Source organism: Aythya fuligula, chromosome 2 (assembly GCF_009819795.1).
Source record: "Aythya fuligula isolate bAytFul2 chromosome 2, bAytFul2.pri, whole genome shotgun sequence".
Classification (NCBI taxonomy): Eukaryota; Metazoa; Chordata; class Aves; order Anseriformes; family Anatidae; genus Aythya; species Aythya fuligula.
The window spans coordinates 44,794,270-44,815,488 of NC_045560.1; the positions used below are offsets into that span (position 1 = coordinate 44,794,270).

General features: G+C 37.7%; 1 protein-coding gene across 2 annotated transcripts in view; it reads left to right on the top strand.

Moving 5' to 3' along the window:
• The window catches only part of COL6A6 (collagen type VI alpha 6 chain), a 47,957-nt gene that overhangs the window by 11,711 nt on the left and 15,027 nt on the right, over positions 1–21,219 (top strand). For both annotated transcript variants that reach the window (XM_032181619.1, XM_032181618.1), the window contains 16 exons: positions 807–1,355; positions 1,892–2,476; positions 4,025–4,600; positions 8,028–8,377; positions 9,602–9,680; positions 11,079–11,224; positions 11,327–11,419; positions 12,855–12,908; positions 13,881–13,952; positions 14,437–14,463; positions 17,128–17,172; positions 17,428–17,481; positions 17,731–17,793; positions 18,796–18,861; positions 19,719–19,772; positions 20,700–20,735. In XM_032181619.1, coding sequence (XP_032037510.1) covers positions 807–1,355; positions 1,892–2,476; positions 4,025–4,600; positions 8,028–8,377; positions 9,602–9,680; positions 11,079–11,224; positions 11,327–11,419; positions 12,855–12,908; positions 13,881–13,952; positions 14,437–14,463; positions 17,128–17,172; positions 17,428–17,481; positions 17,731–17,793; positions 18,796–18,861; positions 19,719–19,772; positions 20,700–20,735 — 2,849 coding nt within the window. The remainder of the gene's footprint in view (positions 1–806; positions 1,356–1,891; positions 2,477–4,024; positions 4,601–8,027; positions 8,378–9,601; positions 9,681–11,078; positions 11,225–11,326; positions 11,420–12,854; positions 12,909–13,880; positions 13,953–14,436; positions 14,464–17,127; positions 17,173–17,427; positions 17,482–17,730; positions 17,794–18,795; positions 18,862–19,718; positions 19,773–20,699; positions 20,736–21,219) is intronic.

Sequence of the window (21,219 nt, forward strand, 5' to 3'; positions counted from 1 at the left end):
AGAGCATCTCCTAAGCCTGATCCTTTCCAAGCAGCTAGTATTAGAATGTACTTACATGTTTTGTTAATACTGAAAATGATATTGCTACATATCAGAAATAAAGACTTGTGTGTTGGTAATCTCATACTTTGCCATTTCAAGACTAGGTCACCTTCTTTCAATGTACAGATTTTACTAGTCAATGAGCAATATAAAATAAAGCTAAGTAGCAGAAATTGAAATTCTTCAACTGGGAAAGTGCCCTATAGTAAAAGTCTAAGTACTTGTTCTTTGTCTTGACCCAACCACATTTTGTGAGAAGAGACAAAGAACCCAGTGATAATTGCCTGCAGTCTAACACCGGGTACTTGTGGTTCTCAACAGGTAAGCAGTCTGAGCACTGCAGAACACTTGTCTTTCACAAGGAGATAAATTCTGATTTTTCAATACCCAAGTCAGGGGATGTTTTTCCGACATGTGCAAGCTACTCTTATCCAGGGATTGTGTATGTCTCTTTCTGCACCACATAATAGCTTGGAGGAAAGCGGCTGTATCAAGTAGCAGAATTCTTTCTCTTGAAGTTGGGGGATGAACAAAGGCATCTCGAGCACTCTCCAGCCTTTGTTTACATGTTAGCTGTTAAGCCTCACGTTCATCTTCTGCAGTCAGTTATTTTTTGACAGATCTACTGACGACATCTACCCGCCCATTCTATCATTTACTGTCTTTTGGGTTTTGATCCAGCTGAAATGTTAAAAGAGCAGGTGAGAAGAGATTTGTGGTTTTAGCCTATTCTTTTTTTTTTTTCTTTTTTCCTTTTTTCTTAGTCTGTAAAAACGTGAAAGTTGATGTTGTTTTCCTCGTGGATGGCTCAGAGAGTGTCCGTTCAGATGACTTTCAGAAGGTAAAGGATTTCATGCAGTCATTTGTGAACAACATAGATGTTGGGCTTGATAATGTTCGAATTGGCTTGCTTCAGTTCAGCTCTAAAATGAGAGAAGAGTTCCAGCTTGACAGATATAACACTGCAGATGATATGGGGAAAGCCATTCAGAAAATGAAGCAGATTAGAACAGGAACACAGACTGGGAAAGCACTGAACCTTGCTGCCCCTTACTTTGATCGACCTAAAGGAGGACGTCCTGAATTGAAACAATACCTAATAGTGATCACTGATGGGGAATCCCACGATTCTGTAACAAAACCAGCCAGGGCCATACGGAAGAAAGGCGTAACTATATTTGCTATCGACATGCTCCGTGCCAACAATTCGCAGCTTTTGGAGATTACCGGCAGTCAAGACAGAGTGTTCTTTGAGAATGACTTTCACTTCATACAAAAGCAGATTCTCTTTGAAATTTGTAATCTACAGGATTGTAAGTAGTGATGATATCCATCTCTGTATTTTTCTTTTGTTTTTGTTTTTGTTTTTTTTTTTTTTTTTATTTTATTTTTTTCTTTCCCGTTAATTCTTTGTAAGGCAACATTTTTTTTTTCTGTTCATGGTATGATATAAAGCTCTGTTCTCCATAATGATACACAGTGGCAGTGGAATGAAAAGCAGTATAAAAACATAGACTTGTTCTTTTTATAGGGTGTGATCTCATTCTTTTTCTTACGAGAAGGTAGGTAAATATTTCCCCTTCTTTCAGGAAGACACCCAAGCTTTTGCTTTCAGGCTTCTGCGGTGTCTTTGCATTTTAAGGTTACAGCTGGAATATGGAAACAAAAATCCCTACACAAAGGGTTGAAAGAGAGAAAGGGGTGAAGGAGAGAGACAGAATTATAACCTTGTTTCTTTGTTTCTTCTGTTTTCCATAATAGTATGCAAGAAAAGGGCTGAGGAAGAGAGACAGAATTATAACTTTTTTTTTTTTTTTTTTTTTGTTTGTTTTTTTGTTTCCACTAACAGTGTGCAAGAGAGCAGAAGTTGCTGATATCATCTTTCTAGTGCATGGATCATCTGGTGTTACAGACCTGCAGTTTAAAAATGTGCATCATCTTATAGAAGCAGTAGTTAATACCTCAGTGGTTGGGTTGGACAAAGTTCGGTTTGGTGTTGTGGTCTATAGCTCTACGCCGGAGGTGTATTTCCCATTGAATTCATATACCTCCAAATCTCAGATTAGAAAAAAAATATTCAACTTGAAGCCTCTGCCAGGCAAGCCCTTTACTGCAAGAGCTTTGAACTTTGCCCGGCAAAGATTTGATGTGAATCATGGTGGACGTCCATCGTATCTCGCTGTCACTAGGATCCTTGTTCTTATTACTGATGAACCAACTGTACCATCAGATAAAGCCAACCTTCCCATGGCCATAAGAGCTTTGAAGGAGAATGAAATCAACTTAATTGCTGTTGGAATAAGCAAAGCAGACAGAGCAGAACTTAAAGAGATTACTGAAGATCAAGAAAGATTATACTTTGCACAGAACTATGATGCACTGGAAAGCATACATAAAAACCTTGCTCAAAATGTGTGTGAGAAATCTAAGCCAGGTAAAGATACTTTTGAATAGATCTACTAGGTCTTTTTCTACCACTTATGCAGACTGTTAAAAGCAAAGATTGGTGTTAAACATATTTTGTGGACGTAATAGGAGGATAAGTGGAAAAGTCTGGTGACAGTTCTCTGCTTAAAATGCAGTACATATTAAATGCAATCTCAAAAGTTACCTTCTACTGATGGGCTTCCATCAGCTATTTTCAAGAGGCTTCTTACACTGATAAATGGAGGCAGATTTTTTCTAAGTCCTAGCAACTAATTTTCTTTAACACAAAGCAATTCTCTACACTTGAGCAGTGCCCTGGCTCCCCCATATATTGAGGCCATTCTCTCTTGAGGATCCTGTTTCTCTGTGATCCCTTCTACTCTTCTTTCTCTCATTTTCTGTCTAGAAGATAGGTAGTTTACAGTCAGGGTCTTTAGTTTATTGTTAAAGCTTCGTTAAAAGTGAGATGGTGTTTATCCCTGCATCTATTCTGTTATGGGGCACAGTTAAGTATTCTTGATTTATGCATGGAAAAGTAGTTGGTGATAGATTTACTTCGTAAAGGCAAAGAGTTTCCACTTCCCTCCACTCATTTCCCTTTTCTGATTTCTTTCTTGTATTCACCCAAATCAGTAAGATTCTGTGCAGTAATGTCTTCTGCATTCCCTCAAGTGTTAGGATGGATATGATACAGCATTCAGATGGTACACTGTTAGGTCCCAGCAAGGGACAGCTATTGTAATAAAACTTTTGCTTTATTCTGTGTGGAAAAAAATGTAAAGGACACAAATTGTAGTGCTTCCAGGGTAAAGACAGGCACCGTGGCTATGCTGGAAGGGTAAACTTCCCGCTAATCAGGCAGACCAGCTCAATAATTGTCCACGATGGCTGGAAAGATGGCTTCTTGTCCATCCTTTTTTCTTGCTGCACAACAAACAGTATCAGGTTCTCTCTACCAAGCAATTAGATCCAGTGAAATACACCTTCGACACCTTGAATAGAAGCTGCCAATAAATCTTGCATATTTGCAACTCTGCTTATAACATATTTGGAACTCTGCTTAGGCAATGAAAATGACAGGCAAGAAATTTCTCCACTTCAGGGAGAAACTTTCTCCACAGAAGTCATGCAGTTCAAGTGCTTTTTCCCCAAAGTGGCCTTTCAGGTACCAAGAGAGGATGAATATTTTGAGTGAGGTAGTCATACTGATTTAACTTTATTGGTAGGTAAATTCTGACATTTCTCAGCTGAGGGGTTGACAGTGGTTACAAGTTCTGTTTTGTTATGACTCCCCCAGGCAGTCGTTTAGCTGTTATGTAAAGAACTGTGTTTCTTTCTGCAAGTTAATGCTGGGAAAAAATTACTTTTATCTCATGGAAGGTCACAGGGTTGAAGTTAGATGATGGATAGATGATGTCTTTGCATGACCTCTCTGTGAACAGCTTTTGTGAGTAAAAGCTTACACTGAAGAGAAAAAGGAAAGGTTAAACAGTGCCAAAATTATGTTCCTCAATAATTTTGTTGTTTTGTGTTCCTTCCCTGCTTTTTCCCTAAGTTTGCAACAAACAAGTGGCAGACCTGATGTTCTTGATGGATGGATCAGGAAGCATATCAAACAGTAACTTTTCTGTCATGAAGACCTTCGTGAAAGATGTTTTGGGCAGTTTTGTTATTTCTAAGAACGGAGTGCATGTTGGGGTAGTCCAGTACAGTGCTGAACCCCAGAAAGAATTTTCTCTTAATGAGTTCTATAATGACATCATCATAAAGGAACGCATCGACAGAATCGAACAAATGCAATCCACTACATACACTGGGAAAGCACTGAGGTTTGTTCATAGTCTTTTTGAGCCTGCCCATGGAGGCCGCAAGAAGAGAGGAGTTTCACAGAACCTCGTTGTGATTACAGACGGGAACTCTCATGACGATGTGGAGGATGCAGCCGTGGCTTTGAGAGGTGATGGGGTGCATGTCTTTGCAGTTGGCATAGGGCTTATAAATTCCTTTGATCTGCTTCGAACAGCTGGTGATTCAAGGAGAGTGTTCACAGTGGAGAACTTTGATGCCCTGAAAAACATCGAGAGGACTGTTGTCAATGAGCTCTGTGAATCCGAAGACCGTCCTATCGAGGGTAAGCAATGTAAATGTTTTGTTGGGTATATAACGGTAAATATCTACATGGCTGCATGCACACCCTGTCAGAAGTAACAAAACTATCTAAGAAGCAATGCAGCTGTTTTACCAAAGAACTCTGCTCAGGTTACTCAGTTTTGTGTCTTTCTAAATGTGCACTTTCTTCAGTCAAGAACTATTATGCTTTTAGCTATATAGCTTCTGAGGTGAGACAATGCTTCACATCTAGCATTCACATTCATATCTCCTCAGTGTCTAAAAGGAGACAGAGAAGACATGCCCTCAATATTCTAATCACAAAAGAAAAGAAAAAAAAAATGCAATTTGGTGATATTTATAAAAGAGCCTTTCAAAAAAACTAACTTTTCCATCTACAGCTGACCATGACCATCCTGCTCCAAAGGGTCTGTCAGTAGCAGCTGTTGACAAAAGTCCTACACCGGCACTGTTGAGAAGGGAGTGTGGGAAAATGCAGCCTTGGTTATGCGGGAAGTATTGGCATGGTGTGAGCAGCAAATTCACAGTAATGCTGAGATGCTACCCAAAAGCTTTCCCTACATAAGAAACAGGAGGCAGTATTTCCTACTACATCTGATTGGTGGCAACAGTAGATTGGATGCCCTTCCAGGGATGCTGCACAGCCTGAGAAGCTCTCAACCCCAAATCGAGGAAAAGGTTCAGTTGTGCCTTTGATAAATGTAGCAACTTTTATCAGGTGTTGGATCCTGTTTTTGTATCTGAGCTTATTCTAACATGGTGCTGCAGTATCAGTCACCTAGTTGTGGGAAGATGGAGGCAGAAAACCCATAAAATTGTTCTTTAAAATTAGGTACTCATGCCAGTTACACAGAAGGATAATACTGTAGGTGTTTCTTAAATTGCAATAGAAAAGGTGGCAAATGACAAATCAAAAAGATGATTTTTTTTCCACTGAATGTAAAGAAGGGACCTGCTGGGGTGTAAATGGGTGGGATTGATTAGGGACAGCGGGAAGAAAATGTGCTGGAGCAGTTCTCTTTCTGTGATCCCATTTTTACAGGGACTGTGACTGTCCTTAAAGCTCCTTCTCTTCCCTGAGTATTTACCATAAAGATAACATCTTAAAAGAGTCAGATACACACTGTTTATTGTCTTTGTTATACCATAAAACTGATCATACCTAGCCCTCCATGTTTAATTCCCCTAGTGATCAGAAACTCACTGTGAGGAAGGCACACTGTGATGACCACACTCCTTGTCTAAGGCTTTTTGTAACAATGGTTAAACAAATAGAAATAACTTCACAAAATCATTGAACAAATAAAGTTAACTCTGCTGCACCCTGGGCTCGAGAGATCTTAAACACAGCAAAACTGGCTGATGTTTGCTGGAATGGTGGGGTCCAAAAAAAAAGTGTTGAATCTTCCCTCCCAAAGCCAGAAGCTGCTGTCTATGTTAATGCTGTCTGCTCAGGTGGTTTTCAGAGAGGATAGCCTGGCCCTAGCCCTTTTTTCCCCATCAAAAACAGAGCAAACCTCCACCTGAAAAGGCAACCCCTGGCTCCTGAAAACAAACAAAGGGCTGCTGGGGAAGCAGAGTACACGGATGTGAAATACCATGAGTGAGGCACTAGCATCTCCTGGTGTCTCATGGCCAGAGAACAGGGAGATTTAATGGAAGATGGAACAGTAAACTCGATGTATATATCTACAGACATGCTTTTTAAGTTTAGAGAGAACAAAATTAAGGAAAGCATGTTGGTTCTGATCTTACTGGTTTATATGCTTTTAAGATTTAGATCAACTTGTCTCATAAACCAATGATGAATTTCCTATGAAGCCTGTGTTATCTTGGCTGGGAATCTGTTTTCCTGTATTCACTAATCTTCTTTCCCATAACAATTCTTAACTCCCCTTTCTCCAGTCACCATCTTCTAAACTGCCAGACTTTTAATTTAAGAACTGTATTCCAGGTATGGAAAGTCAACAGGGGGGAAAAAGATACCTTTGCAGCACAAAGATAGGCCAGTTTAACAAAGTGGATATGTGTGGGGAGAACAGGTGATTAGGAAAACAGGTTAGCTACACAGAATTATTTAGCCCTGCAAATAAACGGACTATTGGCAGAGTATGGAAAATGTTTTATGCATTCTCATATGCAACACAACAAAACAGAAGTGGATGCTTTACTGCTGTTTTGGTACTGTTGTCGCTGGTACATGAGGAGTTTGCAGGTAACGCTTCTAAGAGCTAAGCAGTGTGGATGATCGGGGCTAAACTGGTGAGTCCATGGCTGCCCTTTGCGTTTCCTCCAAAGGATGTGGTTAAAAAAAATAAAAAATAAATAAATATATCTCGTTTTGAAAACATATCTTCTGTGTGCTGGATGTGAACACTTACTGGAAAAAATATCTTGTAAGTTTAACGCCCATGGAAATGTCTCATCAGAAAATCCAAACACAATTAGAAAAAATGCTGTTCCTGAGCTGATGGTGGCATCACAGGTGTTCTGTGAATCTTGAAATCAGATGGGCAACCTCATAAACTCTGGCTAAGGGGCATGACCGTGTTGTGTTTTTATATGTATGTGTGTGTGTAGATATATTTAACTGTTTAAGAAAAATATTTACTTGCTGTGAACTACGCAGAAAAGCTGTGTAGATTTCTTATGCTGTTCCAAGGTCTGAATGTCATTTGGAAAAATTGCATGTCACAGACTACCTTGCAGAACTACAGTGATGGATGGTGATGCATCTAGGGACACAATAAAATCCGGCATAACACATGAAGAATCAAGGTACAGAAGAAATAAGCCAAGTAGTTGGGCTGTTTGACTAGGGCAAGAGGAGTAAGAGGCCACATCACAACATTTGCTGTTATTATCAGGAACTATGCAAGCAATTCTGTAACTGAGGTAGCCCTCACCTTACAGCAGCTGTTATTCACGGTGGCTATCAGATATTGCCTGTAGAGGATGCTGCCACTATCTCTTTTGTTTCTTTGGCCTGTTGTTCTACGTTTGCATGTAGTATCTGATCTTGTGGCAAAATGATAAAGCACAGTCAGCCATCATTGCAATTGGAATATGTACTGTGTATTTTCTGTTGGTAGTAAAGCATATGGAAATACTTGCAAAATTAAGACCTTTGAGGTCATTTGGCAGCTGAAGAAGAACAGTAAGCTCTTCTTCACTGTTTTGCAGTTTTTGTGTGTGCATGTGTCTGGTAATATAGGATCAGGCCTTAGTAGCTGCAAGTTTATGTAGCCCCACTGAAACTGGTGGTCTGACAGGTTTTCAGGAAATATAAAACACCATCTCACTGACTCCGACTTCTGGTTTTAAATCTACCATGTTGATTTTTGTTCCACTCCCATGATCCTGATGAGAGACAAAGTTCATAAACGTTGTATGTTTATAATTTCCTGCTTCCTCTGCTTTCTTCACAGATTGTGATATGGACCTTTTTATAGCAATTGATATTTCAAGGCATACACGGCCAGCATCTTCACTGCTTCTGAAACAGAAATTGCAAACATCCCTCCCCGAACTTTTACAACATATGAAATCACGGCTAGGTGTCTGTTGTAAACCTGACACTCCAGTCAACATTAGGTTCAAATTTCAAGTATTGACACAGGCCAAAAAAATAATCTTTGAGTCTGATTTTGAGGGCTATAATGAAGGGATCATCCAGAAGTTCTTAGATGCACAGGCCACAGTGGACACGTACCTGAATGTGGACTTCTTACAGACATTTCAAGAGAAGTTCTTTAGTGCAGCCTCTGCTAAAGTAAAGGTAATTTAATGGTGTAAATATACAAGTTGGAAAAAATATGTAGTGTAAAATTTGTTGACTCTGATGCTGACTACTGCAGGGAAGCAAAAAGGTAGCTCAGGAATTGGTGGTCTCAAAGGCTTGGCCTAATCTCTTCTGAAGGGAAAGGAATCATTCCATTTAAGTGAAAAATAAAAAATAAAAAAAATCTCATTGGAATGTTTCAGGATCATTGCCTTGACAGTTTACCTTTAATAAAGTGCTGACTCAGTAAGGCACTGGGCATGTTGTATAGTAGCTGTTTGAATATTTTCACTTGCTAAGGTCTCTGTTGAGGAACACCTTACTGAGGAAGGACGTGTTTGCCCTTGTAAGGGTAAATACATCAGAAGAAGAGACCAAGGGGTGACCTTATTAACGTTTATAAATATGTAAATGGTAAGTGTCAGGAGGATGGGGGCAGGCTCTTCTCAGTGACATCCAATGATAGCACAAGGGACAAGGGGTGAAAGCTGGAACATAGGAGGTTCTGCTTAAATATGAGACAAAACTTCTTTACGGTGAGGGTGACAGAGCACTGGAACAGGCTGCCCAGGGGAGTTGTGCAGTCTCCTTCTCTGGAGACTTTCAAAACCCACCTGGACACATTCCTGTATGACTTGATTTAGGCATTCCTGCTCTGGCAGGGGGATTGGACTAGATGGTCTTTTAAGATCCCTTCCAATCCCTAGCATTCTGTGATTCTTTGGTATGGGACATCCCTCTGGCCAGTTGAGGCTCAGCTGTCCCAGCTGTTACCCAGAGATGATGCAGTAGATGCAGCTCATATGGCATTCAACTGAAGGTGATCTTACAGAAAATAAAATCTTTGCTTCTTCAAACTTTTTTTCCACATTCACATATAGGAGAACTCCTCTGACACCAGCGAAAACTCTTCATTGTTTAAGTCACAGCAGAGCTGGTCTTCAGGCTAGTATACTAAGAAAATGACACATATAATACAATAATAGCAATGTTAGGAAATGGGTGGCAAGACAGATCCCTCACACTGGAGTGCTGTCAGAGAGAAGAGAGTTTTGTGTTCTATTCTTCTTGCTCTTTTTCCACTGTGCATGTTTTAGGTCTACCACAAGTAGTGGAATTTGAACTACCTCGTAGTCAGTTTTCAATGCAAACTGTACTTTTCACACTGGCACAGCTTTTAATATCTCTTAAGTGATTCAGTGTTATTCCCTTTCCTGACAGGTTGTGTTAGTGTTTTCAGATGGACTGGACGATTCACCTGAAGATCTCAGAAAAGCAGCAAATTCCTTTTACCTCAAAGGTATGAGAGCACTACATCAATGCTCCTACTGACACATGAACCAATGTATTGTTCTGCCACTACAACTTTCCTAAATAACATGACTCTCCACGTTGAGGGTATTCCTTGGAAGTCACTGGGAGAGTGTTTGCTTCTCCATGTGCATCAATGTTTGTGAAGTTCAGAATTATTATCCATTCTAGGGTATTTGCATGGGGTTTTTCATCTTCAGTTATACTCTTGAGCTAATATTTTAATGTAGTAAATGAAGACTGTTTTTAATTATTATTATTTTTATTATTTATTATTTTAAGCTACAGATATTTTCTTTTCTGGGTTTGATCTATGTCAAAAATTTTTTTCACTACTGATCTAAAGCAGAAATAATGCAGAGGCTGGTTCTAAGCATAGGATAGACACTTAGCTTCTGGAAGTATTTCAGGATGAATTCCACTGCAGAAAATTACTCTTTCGGTACAAAATACCTTCCTTTTACTGTGTTCCTTTTCTGTAGCTTTGCCATCAAACAGAGCCTGTTGGTCAGAACATTTTCTATCACACCACTGCATGTTCCAAGATACCCACTACTTTAAATGCAAGTGGTAGAAAGAGTGGAAAGTGAGGAAAAAATATTTCCACCTAAGAGGAAGACAGGAGGATAGAGATTTCCTCAAAAAAGTAGCATTTGAGGAAGGGAAGAACTGAACTTCATTCTACTGTAAGATAGGCCAAAGATGTATCTACAATAAGAAGGAAATTTTAATGACTGATTAAAATGTGTGATGTAAAATAGAATATAATTCTCTTGTGACCTAAAGAGGAATCCTGACTTTATTTGTCAGCAGGAAAGATCAAATAAATGGAAGCTGAGGAACCCTGAAATCAATCTATATGAATATATAATTTAGTAGGTAAAGTTAGACAGATTATCTGAGACTGGCCTCCAGCTGAAGAAATGGCTTGAGCAAGCTTTAGTTCCCTCTTCCCACTGTTACCCCCATGAACCATTCCATTCATGGGTTGATAGATGTTTGAAGAAACACTTCCAAGGGTGCAGAGGGCCTGAGATTATCCTGCTTTCTGGAGGGCAGCTTCAGCAGCTAGAGCAGTCCCTCTTACTGACAAATGTAGTGCCAGATGTTAGACCCAAATCTGTCTTCTACAGAAGAGAACAGTTTTACACTTCTCTTTGCACACCTCTTGAGCAGAAGTAGCAGTTTAGTCTGTCATCTGGGAGAGAACTTAACTGGAAGACAACTAATCTTAGTTTTTGTCTCATATGTTGTTCTCAATGGCTTGATTTCTTTCAACATGCTATAAAATTTAAGTTTTAGAGAATTACTATTATTCACAATCATGTTGTTGGTTAAATAATATAATCCAGGCATTCACAAACTTCAATCTATGCTTATGTTGAAGGCCTTGATGCACTTCTACTAGTTGGGCTGGACAATACACAGAACTTGAATGAACTTCGAGAAATAGAGTTTGGCAGAGGTTTTGAAAACAACGAACCTCTTAGTATTGAACTTCAGGATATTCCACGCATCTTGCAGAAAAACCTTGTAAGTCCTTTTTTGATATAAACAAAATGGGGGAAACAGTCTTTTTTGTTTTTTTTTATAATCAGCTTTACACAAATGCTACATTACTTGCCATTTTTTCAGGATAATATAGCAGAAAGAAAATGCTGTGATGTTTTTTGTAAATGCGTTGGAGAAACAGGTGAACGTGGTGCCCGGGGAATTCCTGGAAATAAGGTAGGAGAGCTGCAGTAGATGCTACATAAGAATTTCTTTATTATTTCAAGGTTTATTTGTGTTTTTTGTGGTAATCTGAAGCATGCATGCAGGTGCCCACAGCCCTTGCTGTTAGGGTAGATGAAGAAGAAACATGCAATGTGGTCATTTCTCTGCTGCATGTTCCTATTGCAAAAGTATTTTTGTAATGAAAATCATTCAGACACATAAAAGTCTTTAAGCACTCTTCTTTGCAGAATTCAGCAGAAGGCAGAGAGAGATTTCAAAATGGTTTCTGATTAACCAAGCTTTTTTAGATAACTGTGAATAATAAACTTTTAAATAATAAACAGTTGCCAAGCTAGGAGTAGAAAATTCTTCTTCATTAGATGTGAACTTTGTCCTTTTGTGTGTTCTGGTTATTCTGAATATTCTCTATTGTGAGTTTCTACTGATCAATACAGCACTAATATACAGTATTTCCTTTAAGCTTTTATATTGTCTCCTTTATTGTTAGTTTTAAATATTGCATTTTTCACCACTTCTACAGCATAATAGTAGACCTCATTATTAAAGCTCTTGGTGTATGTAGTTACCATTTCTCTTGTGTTCTTTTCATTCCTTTACTTCAGCTTATTCCAGTAACACACTACATAACTTGTATTTGTAGTTTACACTCTTCAATTATCTGGTTTCAGTTAAATCCATTTTTGGTTATCTCTTAGCAAGGCTATAGTCTTGCAATAGGTATTCATAAAACAGTTTTTCGATCTCTTCTATTAGTCTTGTTGACATTCTTACACCTGCTTTATTGAAATGTCTGGATTATAGTGCTCAGACAAAGCAGTATTCAGAATGCACATGTAATTGTACTGCAGGTAGACAGGCATGATGCCTTGGGTTGCACAATTTACAATTTTAAAAGCATGTTCTTGCAGCACAAATTTGTCTCATTCTTGTTCATTTTCATTCCTAGAAATTCTGTCTGTTCTAATTTCCCTGAGAGATTTTTTTTTTTTTTTAACCTGAGGATATGAGGCTTGCATCACTTCAAATACAAAGTTGCAATATATATATACTTCCTTATATTTTTCATTTCACCTTAGAATTTCATTACTGTATAATATTTCCATGTCAAAATGACAAAGAAAGATACTTAGTTTGATCAAAAACCCACTGGGTTTGTTAATTCATTAAGCAGTTTCATGAAATGGTATACTGAACTCTTATATTGGACATTGTTACACTGTGGGTTTTTTTCCCACAACCACGTGAAGTATTCTGGAATTGTGCAGAGTGGCTGTATAACTGCAAGTGGAGAAGCCTGCCCTCTCCAGCATAACCAGATCTAGTTTCCAATAAATGTTTTCTATCTGCATGTGCAGATTAATCCAATACTAATGAACCCATGTTCTTGGAGAATAGTTTATTATCTTGTATGTTCCCATTTTTTCAGGGAAGTACGGGTTACAGAGGAATTCCTGGTCATCCTGGCGAGGAAGGTGGGATTGTAAGTAAACACTCTTTCCTGCTGCAATCATGTTTGTTGGTGCCTAAATCTGTCTGCATTTACTCATTCACACAGCATCATCAATAATAACCTAAAATGTATTTAAGCAAAATGCATCTTAAGGTAAATGTATGGACTTAATTCTCTATGTATCTGTACTTCACCATAATAACTAATAGCTTTTTATGTAAGAACGGAACCAGTTAGAAAGAAACATACAACAGCATCTTATGTGGTATATTTTTGAGTAATTTATATGATCATTTTCTGTGACAGACTCTACCCAGATTGTGTGATAATCTCAGAGCCATCTCTTCCCTTCTTAGCATGACTGAGTATCTTATAACTGGGTAACAAAATTAATTTTTTTAGTGTTTTGGTGACGCTCTAAATCATTTGCAGTGTGTTGTGTGCAGTGTGTTGCAGTGTGCATGTTCCTTTCATAGAATTCAGCATAATGTGCATATGCCAAAGTCCAGTCCCCTAGGAGTATTTCTTCTTTCGCTGTCAAAAAGTAAATCCCATGAAGAATAAGTAACTTCCTTAGCACTAAAAGCACAGAACTAGGTTTACAGCACTGCACCCATTACATAAATATCACTCCTAACTACGGGTCAGAAGCCTGCAAGCCAAGAACAAGCCAAGGATTTCTATCTGCACCTAATTGTAAAGTCTGCATTGGAGTAGTTCCAATTCTCACAGTAGATTAGTCAGCCTGAATTTGCCTTTGGTGAAACTACCTAAGCCAACCCTCTGTTAAGAGGAGGACAGTAATGGAGAAAAGCAGCTGTCATCTAAGTTTATCCAGAAACTTCATTGGGATGGTGGTTTAACAATTTCTTTGGAAATCACTGGTTGTAACTAATTTCTAGAGAAAATTTCCACAGAAATATTTAAGATACACAATTTTATGTTATCACTGGTAACAATCTTCGTATGGATGAATTTTAACATTCCCTTTTGCTTCTTAAGGGGGGCAGAGGTCCAATTGGTATCAATGGAACTCGAGGAGACAGGGGATGTACAGGTGCCAGAGGCCTTAAGGCAAGTATGTTACTTGGAAGCATTTCCTAATCTTGTTTTCCACTGAACTGTTTTTTGTACTGTGCTGTCTTCCTGAGGTACAGATGGAGAGCAAGACCTCCAGCTGTAAGAACAGGCAATTTTTGCTGTCTCAAAAGAACTTTTTGAGAGGTTCTTTGCGTATTCAAAGTCTGGTCAAATGGAATGGGATTTTGCTGACTCAATAATTGCCAATGTCTTTACTATCACAAGCTCCAGATTGGCTGCAGGTAAAACTCCTAAGCTTTACAGAAAGAGAATGAAAATGAAGTCTTTACCATCTTCATAAAGGAAGGGGGTCAATCCCCTGTGTGGTAGGAGGGGGATGGTTTTCAATAGGGGTTACAAATACTGAGCCCATCAGGCCTCTGCATAGCAAAATTGTGTCCTGCTTCTGAAGCTTGATTTAAAAGATAAAAATAAAATATTGTCACTAAATTTCATTCATGTTTATTTTCAATTTCAGGGCTACAGAGGTTATCGGGGAAGTCAGGTATGTGTTTTCATGTGTAATCAATTTTATTTCAGGACAACTGTGCTCTGCTTAATTTTAATTCATTATTACTTTGTAAGATAAACACGAAAGCAAGGAAGGAATAGCATAAAAACCTTAGAATATTTAATATACTATTGACATGATTGTATAAGAGTGGATTTAAGTATGAGATGTTAAGTCTTATTTGTATTGAGAGTTTAGGACGGTTGCAGTCATAATTGATTTACTCTAATTGACAAGAAAGGAATTTACTTCTTATTTTAGTCATCTGTCAAGGGAGTAATTCAGATTGGCTGAATTTCATATTCTAAATGCTGAGGAAGCAGAGAAGAAAGGGGAGGGGAGAAGACTGCCCGATACTTATTGCGGATTTAAGCAGTATTTTTCAGTCATTATTGACACTTTTTCAATATCCAAACTTCTTTTCAGCTATTTTTGTCACTCACTGATATTGCAAGTCTACTTATTTAACCTTTCAAATATACCTGTTCATCAAAGAGAGATTGTTACCAATTTGTTAATAAAAAGTGAATTCTGGAAGACAGTGATCAGAATGGCAGTATTAGTTTCCAAGCTAGAGCAGTTTAAATGGAATTTAAATTTTATGACATGCTTTCATGACAAAAACACTCCTAGAAAAGATTTAGGAGCCTCAGAGACTTGGAAAACATTTACTTCCATCCTGAGAATCTGCATGCGTGAGGAAGTTCTGAGTGTGTTTTTTGATACCTTAGCTCTGTTTAAAGTACTGCTCTCAACTGACTTTTTAAATCCTCCTACGTATTTTTCTTTCCTATTCCATTTATATTCAAAATAATTTGTCCTCCTTTAAGTATCTGAAACATCTCATTATAGAGAAGGGAGAGTACTTACTGATGATTTTGATTTGTTCAACTTGAATTGTACAGTCGGAATTGGTTTACCAGGAGCAAAAACCCTACTGAAATCTAATAAAAATGTGAATATTTCAGTATGTTGTGTCATCAAATCCACTTTTTATTTCAAATAAAAATATTAAACTTTCAGCATATAAAAAAATGAATTCAATACTGTTAGCTCAGTAAGGCTGAAGATGTTTATTGAAGTCTGCAAGACATTTTAGTACAACTATTTGAAAAAAAAAAAGGCAATACAGAATATTTAACACAATGAAGTTTAGATCAGGCTGTCTGAGGTAGGAAATGGGTGAGGGAGAAAATAAGACTTGAGCAAGAGTCTTGGATTCAAGAGTCAAGGCTTGCTGAATACTTATTCAAGAAATTTTTGTTTATGATGTTAATTTTGCCAGAAGGTACAGCCACTTGATTTTTCTTGTAGTACATTTAAAACTGTTAAAAATGAGTAACACTTTTTCTCAGGAACTTTACCTTGGTGGTTTTGAAAATTCAATTTAACAACAAAACGTACAAAACTATTGCATCTGTAGACTCTGTCAGACTGAGGCTCCAGTTGGTTTAGCTGACATTTAGAGCATGCTGTTGTGTCACATTCAGTGATTTGTTGAATACTTTTTCAGCTCTCAGGTAGTAAAATGACTGTGGCCTCAGCAAATTTCATTTATTAGTAAAAATAAGAACATCACAGTTAATTCTTTTCTTATATCCAGCAATGAAAGAGGGAAACACTTCAAAATATCTTTAAAAATGAATATATTGCATGGCCAGATCTGAAAAATTGTGGAGGATGCATAAATGAAGGGAGGTTCTGACAGCTGTAACTCTACTCAGCAGCTTCATTCTTTATTTCCAGAGCAAGTTAACATCACTAACTCCCTCAGGTTTGAGTAGGTATTTTTATGAGAAAATGACTTCCATAAATGGCTGCAATGTGGTGATTGATTTCTGCAAAGGGAAAAGAAGAGCAGGGCTTGTTTGCATGGGAACAGGGTTGCTCTTTATGTGGCACAAAAGGCAAGAGAGACCAACTTTTTCTTTAATCTCTTTTCTTAGCTCAGCCAGAAGCAGCCCTCTTACTTGTATTTATAGTGTTGTCCTCTCAAGCTTGCTATGCAAGACTACAATTAGTCTTGTGCTAATTGTACAGCTGCTTCATTGATTCCATGAACACCTTGGCAAATAGTGCCTTCAGTAGTTTTGGAGGTGTTAACGTTTTGAATAATACTATTTTATACCACAGATGTCAGGACTGATCCTGATGGAAACAAGCATTACATTGCCAAAACAATGATTTTTTTTTTAAAATGTCCCAAAGCCTAAGATATATTTTCTATAATTGTTCTTATCATGATTATTCCTTTTAGCTTTTCATTACACCATTCACAGTAATAAAATGAGTTTTAAAAACAAACCAACAATTCAGACATCTAAGGTAGTTGTATTTCAGAATATACCTAGTTTTTGAAGGTGCTGCAGTTGTGAAAAACTAGCATACAGCAAAGCACAATTTAAATCCTGGATAAGATCTGTAGTTTTAACAATTGTTCTTATTAACTGTTCTTAACTATGAACTCTTTTAGAAGTTAATAATTCTTTTAAAATTCTTAATTATTAGTTCCTAGTTATTATTCTTAATTATTCCTGCTAGCCATTAAAAAAAACTATTCTTTTTCAAGTATCCAAAAGCAGGGTCAACACCTCTTTCCTCAATCAAGGACACAAGTGAACTGATGCTAATATGATGGCTTTTTGCTTATTGCTATAGGGTGAACACGGCGACAGTGGACTAGATGGCATTGATGGAGAGCAGGTAAGCTATGCTTCAAACATGTAGTTCAATTAAAAACCTAATTTTGAACCTAGTTTGAATCCATTTCAAGATTCAAAAGCACAGATTTCTGCCTCTTTGAATGGGCTTTAAATCTGAACAGAAAATCAGCTTAGTGTTTGGAGTTGCATGTCTGATAGAAGTTGGATCCTGTCAAACAGAATTTGTGAACCGCATTTATTGGAAAGAACATTCATTATTTTTTATAATTTCTTTCTTCCCTCTTTCTGAGTCTAGGGAGACAAAGGACCTCCTGGGCTTTCTGGAGAGAAAGGCAGCCCTGGAATACGGGTGAAGTATCATTTATAGCAACAAGATTTTACAAAAATGTCTTTCTGAAGTGTAATGCCTGTGATTTTTTCTCTAATATAATATCTAATATATATAGCTGCCTGTTCTCATACATGATGAGGCCTCTGCTGCAAATCAGTGTAGCTCCACTGATTTAAACAGATATGTGTTATCTTGTCTGGCTTCTCTCTACCACAGATACTGTCTCTACCCACACCAGAATTGTTTGTACTCTTTTTATAACTTTAGGGCAGAAAAGGCCCCAGAGGAGAACCAGGTGAACGAGGACAACCTGGTCTAAGAGGGGATCATGTAAGTGTATTTCTTCATTTTTGTTAGGTTGCACTGATTTGTGCCTGTATTTTCTGAAGGAGCTGCCTGAGATATAAGTTATTTGAAGAGTTTTTCATGATCCTAGATGGTGCAATACTTTCCAAAGAGTATGGCGTACTCCATCTGCTCTTCAGATGCAGATGGACTTGTGTGTTTTGATGCGTTGCTTGGAAGTAGATGTTTAAGCTTCAGGTCTCCAACTTGTTCCTTGCATTTTTGTTTTATTTATTTCTTTTTACCATGGACAAATAACTCCTTTTGGAGCTGTTTAGTCCTACCTTGTGGTTCTCACCTAATAGAGGGATTTCTCTATCACTTAAAACCCAAGTGAACTGATCCTTTGTTATAAATTTATAATGATGCAAAGGCAAATTACTTTTTCATGCTGACATTTCTTCTATGCATGCTTTAGAGCTCCCTATATATATGCAGACTCTGAGGGCTAAAATTTCAGTGGAGATGTTATCTTCTTGTATCACAACTGTCGTATACGTATTCCAAAGATCTTCGTTCTAAAGAGTCAAGGATTATGTGATGACTCCTGTCTTCTAAAGCTTTTAAAAGAAATCAGGTGCCATGGTAACTTGGCCTCTTTGAGGGATTGGGATTTCATATGTGTCTAGCATTAAGTGGCTAAATGAAACTCCATTCTAGCATGATCCCATATGAGAATTGGTGACTAGGTGTGATCTTAATTCAGTTAACAATACCCAAACAACCAGAACAGCTTCACATTTTCAAGGTTTGCTTTGTTGCCCATTGGAAATATTTATTTTTACCTCTTTGCAGAAGAAATCTGTGGACTTTGCAGAAGTGCTTATATACTGTTCTTGCAAGTGTGTTCATTCAGAATAACATCTATATTCCTTTTTGGCTGCAAAGATAAATGTCATTAATCTTATTTCCATATCTTGTGCCTGTAGTTAGAGTAACAAAGGTATAGTCACTGAATATGCTGAACTTTCTGCTTTGCTTTTCCAGGGAGATCCTGGGATTAACAATAATGTTCGTGGTCCTAAGGGTGAAAAGGGAAACTCAGCATGGCAGGTAAGCAAGTAATTCTGCATTAAGAGCAACAGTTTGGATAATTGCCAAGCTGTATTGGCTGTCCATTGACAAAGCAGCTCTTTTTTTTTTTTTCATGTTGCAGTTTGCCTTCAGTGTATGTATGCAACACAGAAAGCTTTAAAATGCACATGATGTTGGGTTTTGTTTTATTTTTTTATTTAAAAAAAAAAAAAAGCTTTAAAAAACAGTTAATGAAGACTGTGGTAATATTCTCATGGAATACACCATCAAACTGGGCTTGAGCTAAGGGAAGATATGAATTTAGTATAAATGTATCATTCTAGCTCAATCTTATATCATCAGATAGATTCCTGGTTATGAGTTGCAGGAATTTAAAAAAAAAATCTTACTGGGAAAAATGTGTTGGATATCACCATGCTGTACCCACTTTACTATGTAACTGCTGTTTTCTTGTGGTGATGGATAAATTCCATTTTGACCTGTAGAACATAAGAACTTGGTTATGTGCAGATAAAGTGATGTCTGAATTTTTACTAGGTTTTTGAGCCATAGTGCAAGAAAGTAAGTCTAACACAAGAGCACAGACTATTGACTGTCACACTTAACTTAGAACAATAAGCAAAAATAAGTAGTAGGGAAGTATCTGTAGTTGATGGTGGATGATGGTTTGAAATTCAAAACAAGCATAGTCTGTCTCATTTATAATTGATGATCAGGAATTGTTTGCAGAAAACAAGTCAGCGTTTAGCGTTTTCACTGATTGAAGTGAAATTACTTAGGAGAAGAATAAAACAAGGATCAGAAAAATAAAAATATGTAATTACAAGAAAAAAGAAACAGTATTTAAAATGCTTGTTCTTTACTTTGTTTTGTAGGGAGAACCGGGACCACGTGGACTCCAAGGAGAGCAGGGTCATAAAGGCCTTCCTGTAAGAACAGTAATCAATACATGTTGAAAATAACTGATCTAAGATGCAGTGGGGTTCCCATTCAGACAACCAATTTTTCTCTTCTTCCTTTTATCCCACACGTCAAACTCCTGCAATGAGAGGGAACATAAATCTTCTACAATTTTCATAGTTCAATATACTTGGCTTCAAATTTACTATCTTATGTGCATTGTACTGGTTTTTGTTGTTGTTTTGTTTGTTTTTGTTGTTTGTTTTTTAATCAGGAATTTGCTATAAAATTAATTTCAGGTCTGATTCATGTGAAATTGCAAGCCTTAAATTCAGTGCAGACTTTTCTGTGAGGCTTAATAGCCTGGTAATTTTGCCATAGATATTTTTATCCCTCCTTCCACCCTGTGACAGTAAGTTCCATATGCCTGCTGCTCTTTTTCATCCACTGGGGACTGGAACCTGTGAAATCACCTCTTCTAGTCTGTTAGAAAGGTTCCTAATGCTAATGTATAAGATTGTGATCGCTTTTCATCCAAGCTGCAGAAGCATTCTGAAGGTTGCTAGTGGTGTTAAGTTTAACAATCATGTTCACTAGTGCTTATGAACAGTGTGCAGAAGGAAGTAGTGCAAACCTTTTAGCTCAGAGGTAGAGGAGATGGCTCTTTTTATTTTAGCCAAGGAGCCACTGACTGGGAAGATGTTTTCCAGAATTCTGTTGAGATGTCTTCCCTCTTCACTCACTAAGGGCCTTTTCTTTGATGAGGGTAATACTTGTGTAAGGATTTCTGTCCCAAATCCATTCTTTTTTTTTCATTTTTACCTTAAACAAACGGGATTTTTATTTCTTTGGAAATAGTCTCTGGTCTCTGTAAGTTGAATGTATTTACTTAATTATAAGTTGTTGTTTCACATTGCTTGGTGTTCTGGATGTAATCTCATGCCATTCCTTCTTAGGGAGCAAAAGGTTGGATAGGCCCTCCAGGTCCAGAGGTGAGTGGCTAACCCTGCTGCTGCCTGTTTACATGTCCAGCCTGAGCATTTGTTCCTCTTTACAGGAAAAATTTCAGTGTGATCCAAGACACAAGTATTCAGCAACAAAAAGTCTATTTCAAGCCAAGACAGCCTCGGGTGAATGTATTAGGGGCACTCCTGGCTTGAAAGATTTAGAACTGGGAAAGAGAAAGACAGCTTTTGTTGAAATAAAAGGACAGTCTCTTTTATTTTAAGGCGAATTTGGGAACACAAGTAGAGGAAAGACTTGCTAAAGATGAGGAATGAATGGAAAGGCTACAGAAATGCAGGAATATTTCTGAGACTGTGGTGTAAAATGTGAAGCAAATGGAACTGACATTTTGCTCTGTACCTCAAGAGTTCATCACACACCGTATACCAAAAAAAAAAAAATAAATTCTTTTGCTTTTCAACTGAGTTTTCTTAACTGGAAGTTGAAGCAGATTGAAAACTGCTTGGAAAC